This window comes from Perca flavescens, chromosome 9 (assembly GCF_004354835.1).
Source record: "Perca flavescens isolate YP-PL-M2 chromosome 9, PFLA_1.0, whole genome shotgun sequence".
NCBI classification, from domain to species: Eukaryota; Metazoa; Chordata; class Actinopteri; order Perciformes; family Percidae; genus Perca; species Perca flavescens.
In genome coordinates, this window is record NC_041339.1 from 20,496,518 (window position 1) to 20,510,099 (window position 13,582).

Genomic DNA, 13,582 nt, shown 5'->3' on the forward strand with positions numbered 1-13,582 from the left:
AGTTGATGTTTAATAAAACTTATTTTTTGTAAATGTTCTGCATTAAACAAGACAATGCCTAAAATGTATTCCTCTGAGTTTGATCTCCTAATCTATAAAAACTATAGCAGATTGCCACCTATCCTTTCAACATGACCACAATAAGTCAACTTTTTATATCAGAATCCAGAAGGTATATGCAGATGGCACACCGCCATTAGTTTATGGTGGCCAAATTTGAGAGGATGGTTGCTGTATTATAATAATTTATGATCACACACACACACACACACACACACAAAATGGATTTTGGTAGGAGCAAGTGGCTCAGCTTCTCTAATAAGGCAAAGCAAAGCTAACAGTGATAGTTTAATGTTAGCATACGTACTTAATCTAGAATGCACGTTTGCAAGGTAATGTATTCAACAGAGTAAATTACAATAGATAAAATAATTCCCTCCGCAAGCCGGATCAGATCTGCAGTTTGTCAGTCAGTTTTTTGTTTTTGTGAATGTCACTGAAAGGTTAATTTGTTATTTTCACATTTTGTAATATGAATTTGGTGTCCATAGTGAGCTTTTTGCTTTGCTCTCTGACCCTGCTTACTTTAGTTTTCTTAATTTCTTCTATTTATCAGCCTTGCTTACCTCCCAAGTTCTGGTGAAGTTTCTCATTTTCTTTTGTTCAGGTTTGGCTGTCTCAGTAGGTGCTTACATTAATGTAATGTAGGTTATTGATGCTGACAGGCTACTATTGCCTTTTTCTCTCTTTTGCTCCACACTTAGATTCACTTTTGCTACATTCGATGGAGTAAATCAATCCGACGGCAGCCCGTGTTATTCTCCTTGGTGAAAGATTTTAGTCCAAAGCCAAGGGATGCACAGGATTTTTTTAAGCACAAGAAAAATAGGTGCCAACAGGGGCAACCAAAAAAAACTGAAATGGTTGACAGAGGTGTATATCTGGTTGCTCAGGGCAACTTGGCAACTGCTACTATTGAGCCCTGGCAACCTCATTTTGTAATCGTTTGTTTTGGTGTTGCACAGAGATGTCTGCAGTTTTACCTTTGTGACATGATCTTGTAGGCATCCGGAAGATAGCAGTTGATGTTCTCCATCTGGAAAGGGTCAGCGTCGCAGATCTTATCATCTGTTCGGCCATAGTTGGCACTTTCGATCATTATGACATCACTTCCTGGACACCGCAGATCGATGGGGTAACCCTCACAAGACAGCTCTCTCCGTACTAAGCCAAATGGCAGGGCGGCTCGACTAAACCCTGAGGGAGAAGAGAAACAGAAAGAGCTCTATCAGTTCAAATCGAAGGGAGATGTGTAGATGAGCTGACACAGAGGAAGACAGTATGAAGGCAGAAGACACAGGATATCAGAGCTGGATGTGCTGGATATACATAAAAGCAGCATTTATGTGCATGTTCATTCCGTTTTATTGAAAAATCTGTAACTGTTTAGCAAGATGAATCACACTGATATGTGGATAGTGAATTGAGGATTGGACTACTATCCTGACATAGATCAGTATATTGAGTGAACATTTCAGATCTCCACCGCACCAGTGGGCTAATGGTGTTAGTATGTCATCCCCATGCCTAACCGGTCCTGCAGAAAATCGATAATTGTCATAAAAGTCTAGTTTGTCAGCTAAAATGTCTGGAGCATGGTAACCCCCCATGACTGTCTAGGTACAGTAAGCACACTGATACACTAAACACCAAACCCAACAGCTGATGTGATGGTAAAAAATATAACTCCATTAAGGACTCATTTTGTAATGCTTTTTAGTTTTTTCTTTGTCATACTGCTGTCCTGTGTATTATTTCAGTATAGGAACAGTCTATCACTAGCGCCTTGTGGTGACTCATTTTTCTAACCAAAATAAAAAGTACAACAAGCATCTGTACAACATAACTGTAATTTAATCCACTTTACAGTACTGACAATCAAAGGGCGGGCTATTGAGAGGCTGGGGGGGGAGTGAGTGAGTGAGTGAGGGAGTGTGTGTGCATGTGCGTCTGTGCGTGCGTGTGTGTGTGTGTGTGTGTGTGTGTGTGTGTGTGTGTGTGTGTGTGTGTGTGTGTGTGTGTGTGTGTGTGTGTGTGTGTGTGTGTCAAGGAGGGTGTGTGTCTGTCAGGGGGGTGTGGGGGTAGGAAAAATAGAAAATAAATCAATATTGTGGCTTTCTGCGATGCCAAAAGTAAAGTGAACTACATATATAGACTTTAGCAATCCCAATACGGGATATTTTTGGTCAGAGCGACATGGCAAGTATTGGCAAGAACGGCATAGAGGATAGAGCTTAAAAATATTGCCAGCTGCCTCTCTGAGGACTTTGACTAAACCACTGGCGGCACTGAATAATAACCACAGCTTCCTTGCATGCAGTGCTCACTCTGTCACCTCTTTGAGCCTCTTAAATAATGGTGTTGCTACCTGCAACTTGGTTGATGGCTGTTGTTAGTGTTTCCAAAGCCTCTACTTCCCTAATGAGGTTTAGTTCACAGTCACAGGAGAAAGAAGAAAAAAAAGTGTGTCGCTCCTACTTTTCATGCGCTAATTTGTTTGGCAACTGGACAAGTCGGACCAATCCATATGCAGAGTTGTTTATAATTACAAAGCACTTTTTCTTTTTATGAGTCATCCTGTGAGATATTCTTTGTGTGGCAACGGTTTACTTAAAGCCATTGACATCAGCTCTGCTAAATTGGCCTTGAAAAGCCAAGTTCATTTTACCCTATTGGACGCTTCATCAATTAACTACCAATATAATTATCTTTGTCTGATTAAATGCTATGCTATAATGGCAAGAAATTAGCATTCTGTATTGTGTGCCTCGCCAGCAAATACTTCTGTGGTATTTTACAAAGAAAGATAAATGTCAGTTTGTATTGCCTGATCCTCCGTTTGTGCACCAATCAGGTGAAAGTCTGACTTCTTAGGAGCTCAGGGTAAACAAAGGAAATATCTGTATGGAGGAGGGCAGCTTGCCCATCTAACCTCTATAATAAGACTTTAGTTGTTTGGGTGCATACAATCACCAGGGATGGATCTTTTTTCCTCTACTTGCTCTTTTTGACAGCAAACTTTCTCATGTGACCAATAAGCATGAAAAAGGAAAGGCTTTAAATTATGATAGGTTTCAGCTATATTTCATTTTTGCAGACCCTTTTCTCTCTGGAGTCAAAAAGAAATGCTTAAGGTGATAAACAATTTATCAGTGATGTTGGCTTGAAAGAAAAAGCCCAAGTGGGGGGAAAAAAATGAAAACATGGCACGTTAGGAACAGGACTTGACAACCAATCTTGAGTTCATGTCAGTGCACTTCAGCATATCTCCATCAAAAGTCAGCCATACAATGTGTATTAGCTATAAGAATCTATGTAAAACACATTAATGTCAATGCCACATTAAAATTTATATTCTCAAAACATGACGTGAAAATGGCAGACTTATAATGGAGACACATCCATTGCATATATTATTCATATACGAGTATCTTCAACTCTTGAAAAAATGTACATTTCTTTAAATCATCTGAATCCGAGCTTGACTTACTATAGAGGAAAAATAGACCTCACATGGATCAATTGGGTAGCCGTTACGTATGGCTAGGTGGGATACATTTTCTTGCACTGGCCTATTTTGTGGCTGGAAGTAAACTGGTTTGATCTCCAAATCCACAGCCAACCCCACTGATGCTCTGTGTCCCAGGAACACTGTTATAACACTGAAATCCCTCTGCAGAGTCTTTACAATCTCAGTTTCTGGTTTTATGATTTAGAACTGATGCAGTCTCTCTGCTTAATAGAAAACAGATACTGGAGCAATGAGGAGATAAATGTATGCTCAAGAATACTGTAAGACTCCTACTGAAATGCACTAGCAATTTTTCAACCATGCTGATGACAGACCATGTAATACGGTACATTTTCATGGTAAAATATCTGGAAATCAAACTAAATTGCCATCCTCTTAGCACACTTTATTTGCCAGCTGGGTTTGTGCATCATGGACCAAAAGCACACTCGTAAACAACCTCCAAAAAGCCTCTCTCCATTGATTAGGCCCGAGGCTGGACTACTTTTCACCCTGGTGTCAGATGGTATTTTTGGTACATGGTGAGATGAGTGACAGACAAATCTATACAGGGACACACAATAGTCCAGCAAACAATAGATGCAAGTCCTTATTTCAATGTCTACAATTCGGTCAGCAATGTTTGGGTGTTTTCTCTAATGTTTTGTACAAGTATTCAATTTCATTTTGCAGATTGATCAGAAAATATTTTGTGATACCCAACAAATTTTGTTTCATCTGCAACATTCACGTACAGACATATCCATTGGTCAAAACAGGCTAAAGAAAAGAATGATTTACACTGCTATACTGACAAATCAAAATCAGCTTTTTGTATAAACTCTTTTATAATGTGCGTATAATGGAGTGGTTTATGTGACCACTTCAAATAAATCCTCTTCCTCAGTTGCCATTAAGATATTATGAAGCCACCAAAACACCATTGATCATGTTCTGGCACGGTGATGCATTGCAATTACAACAGAATAATGTGATCACAGTGAATCTAACATAGACAAAATTCAATGTTTACTGTCTCAGTTAACTACATAAATTCATTATTCAGATGAGCCAGAAAAGTAATCATTATCATGCTCATGGCGTCATGAGCATAATTATTTAGGGAATGCATGATATGAAAATTATTTGCTTTCCATATGGTAACAATAAACCATGTCGAGAATATCAATATGTGCTGGATGTTCCTTTTCCCTTTTTCTGATAAGTCTTATAAAATCTCCCAGAGAAAGATCTCAACAGTTTTTTGGAGCTCTTGTTGCTATATCGTGTTTCAAGGAGCTTTTTTACTTCTACCATTGGGAAAAGGCTGCTGAGCAAACAAAATGGCACCACACATGGGTGCAAAAACAGAATCACATGCCTGCAACTGAGAGGATTTTTTACTTGTGTTCGTTTGAGGTTGTCTCACACATACACATGGACTCAAAGGGAAATTCAGCACCCTCCTCGTCGCAGGTAGCACATACTTCAGACACCTCCTCGAAATATGGGATGTTATTTTACAAGCTTTGATATACCTTCACTCTGTGATGGTATATCCAAACCAATGATGAGGCCTGGAAAGACAGATGCGTATCAATCAAACACCCAGAAAAGGAGTTGTACATTCTCTGCACTAATTAAACGCCAGGGATCAAAAGATCAGGGCATGGTCAATAAAATATCATGTGGAAAGCTCAATCTTGTGAAAATGGCAACATGGTGCAACGGAGACATTACTGGTCAGATCCTTATCATGGCCATACTGACACTTATCAGGCATTCTGGTCACCCATCCCACCCACTATCACCATTACCACCAGAAACGCATTTAAATTCCTCTTCATCAGCTATGTATCAAGCATTGAGCTGAGCAATGATCAGTGCCATTGCACAATAGCAAAGCAGTCAGGCCCATTTTCTTTCTTTCCACCCACAGACTAAAATTACATTGAAAGAAAACACTGCATATTTTACAACCTACACACTGAAATTAGAATTAGAGCCAATTTTTGTTTTGTCCACTAGAAAGCAGCGGTTTGGTTTCTTTAAAGCACATTATTACTCAACCTTTTGACACATGTTTCTTGTACATGCTGTTATCACGTGCTCGTAATTGACATTGATTGGTGCACAGGACCTCTATTTCCATGGGTTATAACACTTTATTACACCAATGAGGAACCTCTATTCAAGGCTTCCCAGACTGGCATTTACTACCATACGTAACCTTTGTGATTACATTAGGCCCATACAGTATCTGCAGCTGAAGAACTGCAAGAAACTCCCATATGTAAAGTGGATCCATTATGCACCGTCTCTTTGGTGCTGTAATGTTTTAATTCATTTTTTTCCACAGATGAGCCAAATCAATTGGAAAGTGACCATCTGGTAGGATATGAGTGCCACTGAAGCAGAGGTAATGAACAAAATGTCTTCCTATTTCACACAAACGAGGAGTCATTAGGATCTTCATGAGCCATGTAGGTAGGGAGCTTCTCCCATGTAGTCCCATGAAACTAGCCATTACCATGATCAAACCACAAAGTAACATACACTACAGACATAAAGAAAATGTAGAGTATACACAACTAAATGCAGCTGTATGTTTAATGAGGGAAACAACCTTGAGTCTTTCTCAATTAAATAAAAGTACTTCACTGTTGTCTAGGGCTGATTATGCAGCATAAAAAACTATTCTGCTTTTCATCAGAACTGTCTTGCCTCCAGTAAATGGCTTTCATATTAAAATGACTCTTTGTAACTTGAGTTACACATCTTCCAGAGTTAGTCCAGGGGCAAAGCAGAGGCTGATCAAAAGGCCTATTCAGCCACTCATGCTGCCATCATTGTGGCCAGAGCACAAAAGAGGTCTCCAGATTATTTTGATGTGAAACCAGATAATTTTTCTGTCGAGAGCTGATGAGAAATGTGACGGGGACGCTCCCGATGCTTGTCGACTACTATTAACGCACACCTTTGATTTTCCTTTGTTCTGACGAGAACTAAACAGCTGCTTGTAAATGAGCTAGCATCTCTGTTTGGCCCGCCATTATTATGCACTCCTGAGCCGACAAGGTCGCTTGCTGGGGGGGATTTAGGGTGAAAGAAAAGTGTGGCCTATAGCATTAGCTTGGAGCCACAGGAAACGCAGCTCGAGTCTTCCAGGTTCTGCCACCCCCAGCCCTTCCCCCTCCTCGCTATGGTACAAGCAAAGGAAGTCTGTGAAGGAAAAGAAACCTTTAAGTCAAGACTCTTCCCACAGTGCTGATTCTATAATCCAGAGATATCCTTTACGACAGCATGTATTCTTAAGAAGTCGGGTCCACACAGAGGAGGAGAAGAAAGAAAATATTGCATATATCCTGCAAACAGCAGGGTACGAGGTAGACTGCTGACTTTGTGTGGCCATTCTGAAAAAGAATTACACTACTGGTTTGACAGATATTATTCTTTTGAATTTCTTAACTTTAACTTTAACTGAAGCCTGTGTTTCTATTTTTTTTTCCACTTTGTGTGTTGAAAGCTGATGTCATTTTTTGGCCATGGCTAACAGCATACGACAGTCACTTATGTAGAGGTTTGTTTCTCCTCTGTAATTCAGCCCATAACATCTGTAGATTATTAAACTCTTTGACAACTGATGTTGAAACTATGACTTATGTGGTGCTGATTACACTGACATGACATCTTAGCTTGTATTTACATCAGAGATGATCAGTGAGTTATTCTGTAGGGGAAAAGTTATTCTGTAGGGAAAAACAATAGATTTTTCTGTTCTTATTTCATCCATCCATCGGCACGATGCACAGTGCCAGACTGAAAAAAAGGAATTTGGACAAAGCCATAGAGGTCTTGCTTGAAACATTTTTTTAAAAGGAAAATGATCTGAAGCCATTAAAAAAAAGACATAAATAAAGAAGATCCCATATCATTATGTTGTGTCACAATATGTGGAATACTTGTTAATGTTAGGTCTTTGAAACCAAATTGCACAGAGACAGGGAGACAGGAACAGAGAGAGAGAGAGAGAGAGAGAGAGAGAGAGAGAGAGAGAGAGAGAGAGAGAGAGATATTGGGAGAAGAAGAGGCAAAGAGCAGCAGGGGAATGAGCATTCCAACCTCATTTGTATTCTCCACCATCCAATTCACTCCAGTTCATTTACATCTCCGCTACTTCCATAGCAACAGCAGGGGGGCTATCAGGAGCATCTTTGATATAGGTACATGACTGGAAAAGATCTTGTCATTTCTCTCTGAATAGACAGCATAAAAAAGGAGATTTTATTCCAGCCTTTTGGTATAAAAGAGAGCTTCTTAAAGCCTTTTTCACCCTGTCAGAGACTTTTTTTTAACCTTCACTCTATTCCTCATCCTCAACCAGCACTTGTAGACACATAAGACTGCACAGAAAATGCCATCACCGCACAGAAAAGAAATATGATCCAGTAGCTTAGTACTTGATTTTACTGTGTTCAGAAAAAACAAAAAAACATGGACACAAGAAAAGTCTACTAGCCAAGAAAGGTTTATGTTTTGTCTTTCTAATCTGGAAAAATTTGAACAAATACAAGGCATCAAGTGGTGCCGCAAGACAAAATGAAAATGCACTGCACCAGCAGGAAAACACAGCCTCATCAAATTCCATGTACACTTGTATGTAAATCAACCTTAAGGCCTAATTAAGCTCTATGGGGCTCATCAAGGTCATAAATCCACTTTTTTTTCATAATGCATTATTGACTTCATATCATCTGCACATGTCGGCTGACTGCACTCGCACAAGCACACAATGTCATCTCACTGTCTAATATCGGATAGCCCTGGGGCTAGGCGGCGTGTGTGTGTATTTGTGTATGTGAGAGAGAGAATGGGGGAGTGCTTTTTTTTTTAGGTCACACAAAAAAGCAAGGACATATTCTGGTAATGAAATGGCTGCAATCACCATCAAACAGTAAATTCTGTTCTTAACAAATAGTCACTGGTAGATTTGAGACTTAAATTACAATACATTTTCAAATTTTCAAGGATAGGTCAAGGCTTTGTGCTCATTTCATTATAACAGCATTGGGGTAAATTTGGTCCCTATCCAAAAATTCAGGAAGTGAGCATCTTTCAAACCCACACTAAATTAAGAAATTATATAACCCTACAGTTTAAATTCTGCAAATTGAAAGTGGGCTGGCTGCACTTTAAATGTGTTTTGTTTAATTAGTAGTAGACTGATCCTGTGAGTCATTACCAAGGAGAATTGATAAAGTGCAGTCCCTGCTAAGAGTCACGGCGCCTTTTAGCCACAGTGAGCTCTTTGGACCTCATTACTCAGCCTTATCAGTGACCTTTTTTCAGAAGATATCAAATGATCCAGAATTTAAACATGATGAAAATGTGAGTCATATTTTTTTTGTTGCCAAAGACATTTCAGACTGGATTTGCTATGTGCTTGTCAGCTCTTCCTTTGGTCCATATTATGTTCACAGCTTCCATTACAAACAATGAAAAAAAGATGGACTCAGATACATTTGATAGACTTCCTTCTCTGCTCCAATGAAGCGTTTGATGCTCCTCGATTCAATAAGGAAGCATTTCCCACTGGGTCACCAGTGGCAGTACACACACAAATGGGAAGGGTCCATCTGCTTGGTTTGCATTCCCAAAGTGCACTTCCTCAAGCAGACCACAGCAGTGGTTCCTCTTCCCGAGACTCGGCTCTCATGTGTATGCATTTGTGCCACATTATTCAGCTAGTGCTTCAACTGACCCCCACCTGGCATTTAAATTCCCTGACCAACCGGGTAGTCATGCCCTGATGACACGACTGCTGCTCCAACTGAATTCTTTATGCAGCTCTTATTCAGACTAGAATGCAGACTTGCCGGCTTCTTGGTTAGGTGGATTGTTATGTGGCAGAATGCTATTTTACTCACACTGGCCTCCAAGGCTTTTGTCTCTTCAGCACACTCACTCAAGGTTATGCACATATTCTGCACACCTACAGAGTACTTCTCTGACAAATGCAACACAAAGGAAACAGTAGTATTTATTTATTTATTTATTTATTTTTACTATTATCTTTAGATTTCCTGCTATTCAAGGATTCAATCTTATAAGAGAAAGCTGGCCAAGCGAAAATTGAATTTTACTCTTGTTTCAATTCATCAAGGATTTATTGGCTGCTATTCATTATAATCTAGAGCTGAATATTATCTCGATGACCTTCCATCTCCTATGCACTTTTTTTCCCCTTCAGTGAACGGATTGTTATAACATTCAAAAGAAGGTTCCCCCCCAACATTTTCTTTTACTAGAAACTTACAAATTTGGATTAACCTCCTTTGAATCAAGTCCACAGACTGCTTCACTCCTCCATCTGTTTCCAGCCCTTACATGTCACAGCAGGGGCACTTTGAAGTTCTCACTTAAGGATTTATCAGATGTCTCTCATGCATCTCAGCCTTAATTATTGCTTGTTGGCTATTTAAAAACAATTTGGGGACTTGTTGGTTTGAGTGTATGTGTGTGATGGAAATTAGGGTACAAGAGCAACTATTAAGCAAGAGGCAATGGTCCAATGGGCTGAGTCAGTATTATAAAGAACGCTGGGGTTGATTCAAAATGACTTATGTCATTTAATGTTTGATTTGCAACCTCTCCACGTGGGAAATCTGTCTTTGGTGACTATTTTCCTCAGCCCATCATTCCCTTGAGAGGGGGGACTTAAGAGCAGAGGCCCACACCCTTGACATACGGATGCACTCAGGGGTCATTATGACTCAGAAGGTCAAAAGCCGAGCCACACGCGGTCAAGTTGTAGTGATCTACCAGAGCACAGATGGCCTGACCTGACGTGTGTTATGTTTGATAGCCAAGTAAACCCGCACTTAATGACTTCTTCGCTCTAATGACCTAATGAGCCAAAACAACTTTATTATTGACTCAAAGCATATTTTAGCAGCCTGGTTTTGGTCAAGCAGGTTTTGGACAATCAACAATAAAGAAAAGGCTATAAGAAGTTTGAACAAAAGGGGAAAACACTAAATGTACCAGTGAAACTCTGTAAGTTAACAAGCTTCATAAATGGGCACTCAGAGTTCCTTAAAAAGGCCATGGTTCTAAATCCTTTTTATTTATGGGCGTAGTTTCACCACCCCTCGTTTACAGGAGCCTCTTCAGGATTTATAGCTGCTCTAAATCAGGACTGAAAGCAAGAGGACAAAGAGGATTCTGCTAAGGGCAAGCAGGGATATCTTGCATCTGACTCTCGGGCGTGAACTGTAAAATCTGTGAAATCTTAAGCCTTTGGATAAATTAAGTTCTCTTAACAGAATCTGTCATTACTAGTTCTGCAATCAGTTTTCATTGCATGACATCCGAACTATAACCACACATTCCTGTGCTTCAGTGAACATGCCTTTCAACAGCATCCTCACAATGAAAACGTGATTACATACCCCTTGAACACCTGCAGATTGTTGTTGTTTACATAAGGTATTTCACCTGATATGGGATGGAAAACTCACAGGCATGAGTCAATGGTTTCATAAATAGCTGTTCTCATAAGACCGCTTCAATGCATTCATCCCTTGGTTGCTCCTATTGCTCAAATCAGATGGTGCAGAGGGACTAAATTGCTCACATTGTTAAAAACATGTAATTCACAGTATGACACGGCATGCACAGTAACAGTTCATTCATAACAGTTGACATCAGTCTCTAGTTTAATTCACAGAAAAAGCTGAGGCCTATTTAGGTAACTAGTAAATACTGCAATGCTGCACTCCATGTGACCTGAACGCTGCAGTCTAATCACCTTAAAATTCCACAGTATTACAGTAGCAAACAGGAAACCAGGCTACATTTGCCCTTTGACCGGCTGAGCTGGCTCATTCGTCTGGCGCGAGGTGCCCATGCTGGTTCCTGTTTGAAATACCATCTACACTGGATAATCAAAAACATTCTCCTCGTCTGCCACTTGCAGACTTCATCAGCAGTCCTTGCGTGAGGTCTGTCTGCAGTCCTTGATGTCCACTACACAGGCTTTAGCAACATAAAAATATTACACAACTAAAGAGCCTGTGCTATTTCTGTTTTCATACAGGTATTGTATATTCTCAATCCACATGCCTTTTGCGCTACACACAGAAGCAAACTACAACTTTAAAACTGGAGGCATATCTCTGACAAATTGAAGCCTCTTATACAAAGATGCCCACATACTGCTAGTCGCATCTGCCATGGCCCGATCAGAGACACCCAACAAAAGAACAACACAATAAATGTTCCATGAATATTAGGTCTTTGGTTATAGACCACTGAACTGGAGATTGATAAGTTTTCCCGTATTTGTGATTCAGAGAAGAGACTCGATGGGTTATCAGAACATATTTTGTAGATTGTTTGGGATATACTTGTTAGGGGCCCACATGTTTTTACCTGAGCAAGAACAAAGTGAGACAAAGCATGACGGTAAAATACAAGGCAGACAGGGACATGTGGGTAGATGACTAATCTAGGGTGCCTGAGATCCCACCCAGCAAGGGCCTCGTGAGATCCATGTGAATGCCCATTATCCACAAAGATCAGCACCGAGAATGATGGGAGAAGGTAGGTTTCACACTAAGTCTGAGGCTCTGTCACGCTGAACCACTCTCCTAGACATGTCTGAAACTCAATTAAGGACCATGTTAGAGGTTGAGCACCATGTCAAGCAACACAGTCCTGTTGTTTTGTATGAGAAGTCTGCAAGACTCATGACTTAATTAAACGAATAGTCACATCCTTGCAAGAGAAAAAAAAAAAACATACAGCTCAGGAACCTTAAAGAGGTTAGAAGTTAAGGGATAAATAGCCTCATCAAATACTATATACAGTGTCCCTGCTATAACTAAAACATGGAGGAGAGCAAGTGGAGTTTAAACAACGCACCGTGTCTCCTGTCTGAACTGCCGCATCGGTGTCACGGCCGAGATCCCAGCATGAGTTATGGACGGCGACAGCACACAACAAACTAATGATGCTTCTCAAGGTTATTTCTGCATAAATAACCAATAAAAAGAATGCTGATGCAGCAGCCCAAACCCACAGACACCTAACATAGGCCACTAGGATGGTGTTAAAAACCTTTGGCAAGGGCAGTGAGTTAATAATTATGAGCTTCATTCATTCTGGGTTAGTGGAACATCTTTTAAATGCCTCAGTAGCCAGGTGAAGGAAGGGTCTGTGTTTGGGTGGAGGGAGGAGGGTGGCAAGATGTCAGGAGCTCCGCTATGCTCTTGCATGACAAACACCAACCTGGAGCCACCGGTGACACAGCCCTAATCCAGAAAATCCCTCCTTCCTTTGCTGAAAATCCTAATGAGGATTTGAAGTGCTCGGCAGGGAGGAGACCCAGGGGCTGTGGTTACACCTTGCCACTGCTTGCTCTCCCAGTCATTGTCTCCTTATCTCCTTATTGGCCAAGCCTGGCTGGCGATGAAAGAGACATGACAGCATGGTGGGCCTTCGTACACAGGCCCCACGCCTGCCTGGCTCCATGGGAAGCCAGATTCCACAGTCTGCCGCAAACAACCAGGATGACATCAAGCGCGAGGTGGAAAGACAAAACCGACAGAAGTTGTTTACAAAAGACACACGAGACAAAGGATAGATTCGCCCCTTTAGCCTTAACTGTTTTAGTGCTGTCTCAAACATGAAATAAATTGGAAGCTGTAAAAACCAAGCTTAATAGGCAAATAAGTGTTTCATATAGTAATTACCTAAGAAATTATTTGTTTCTTTTAACAAATTAGCTATGGGCCGGCCTTTTCAAAGTATCTTAATTATCAAATTAAGTGGTCAGGGAACTGGAGTGCGGCGCCACAGTGGGGTACTAATATTTTCCACGGACACAACTCTGCAACAAATTAGTACTTCAAAAGAACAGGCCTACTGTCCGTGGCTTCACACATTGACAGATAGTATTTTGATGTTTTTCTTTTTAAGATAACATGCACAAACAACAAATGTTTATCT

At 40.5% G+C, this 13,582-nt stretch overlaps 1 protein-coding gene across 1 annotated transcript in view; it reads right to left on the reverse strand.

The window, feature by feature from the left end:
- adgrl2a (adhesion G protein-coupled receptor L2a) overlaps positions 1-13,582 on the reverse strand; it is a 95,888-nt gene that overhangs the window by 56,448 nt on the left and 25,858 nt on the right. The window contains exon 3 of the mRNA XM_028586725.1: positions 1,044-1,257. Coding sequence (XP_028442526.1) covers positions 1,044-1,257 — 214 coding nt within the window. The remainder of the gene's footprint in view (positions 1-1,043; positions 1,258-13,582) is intronic.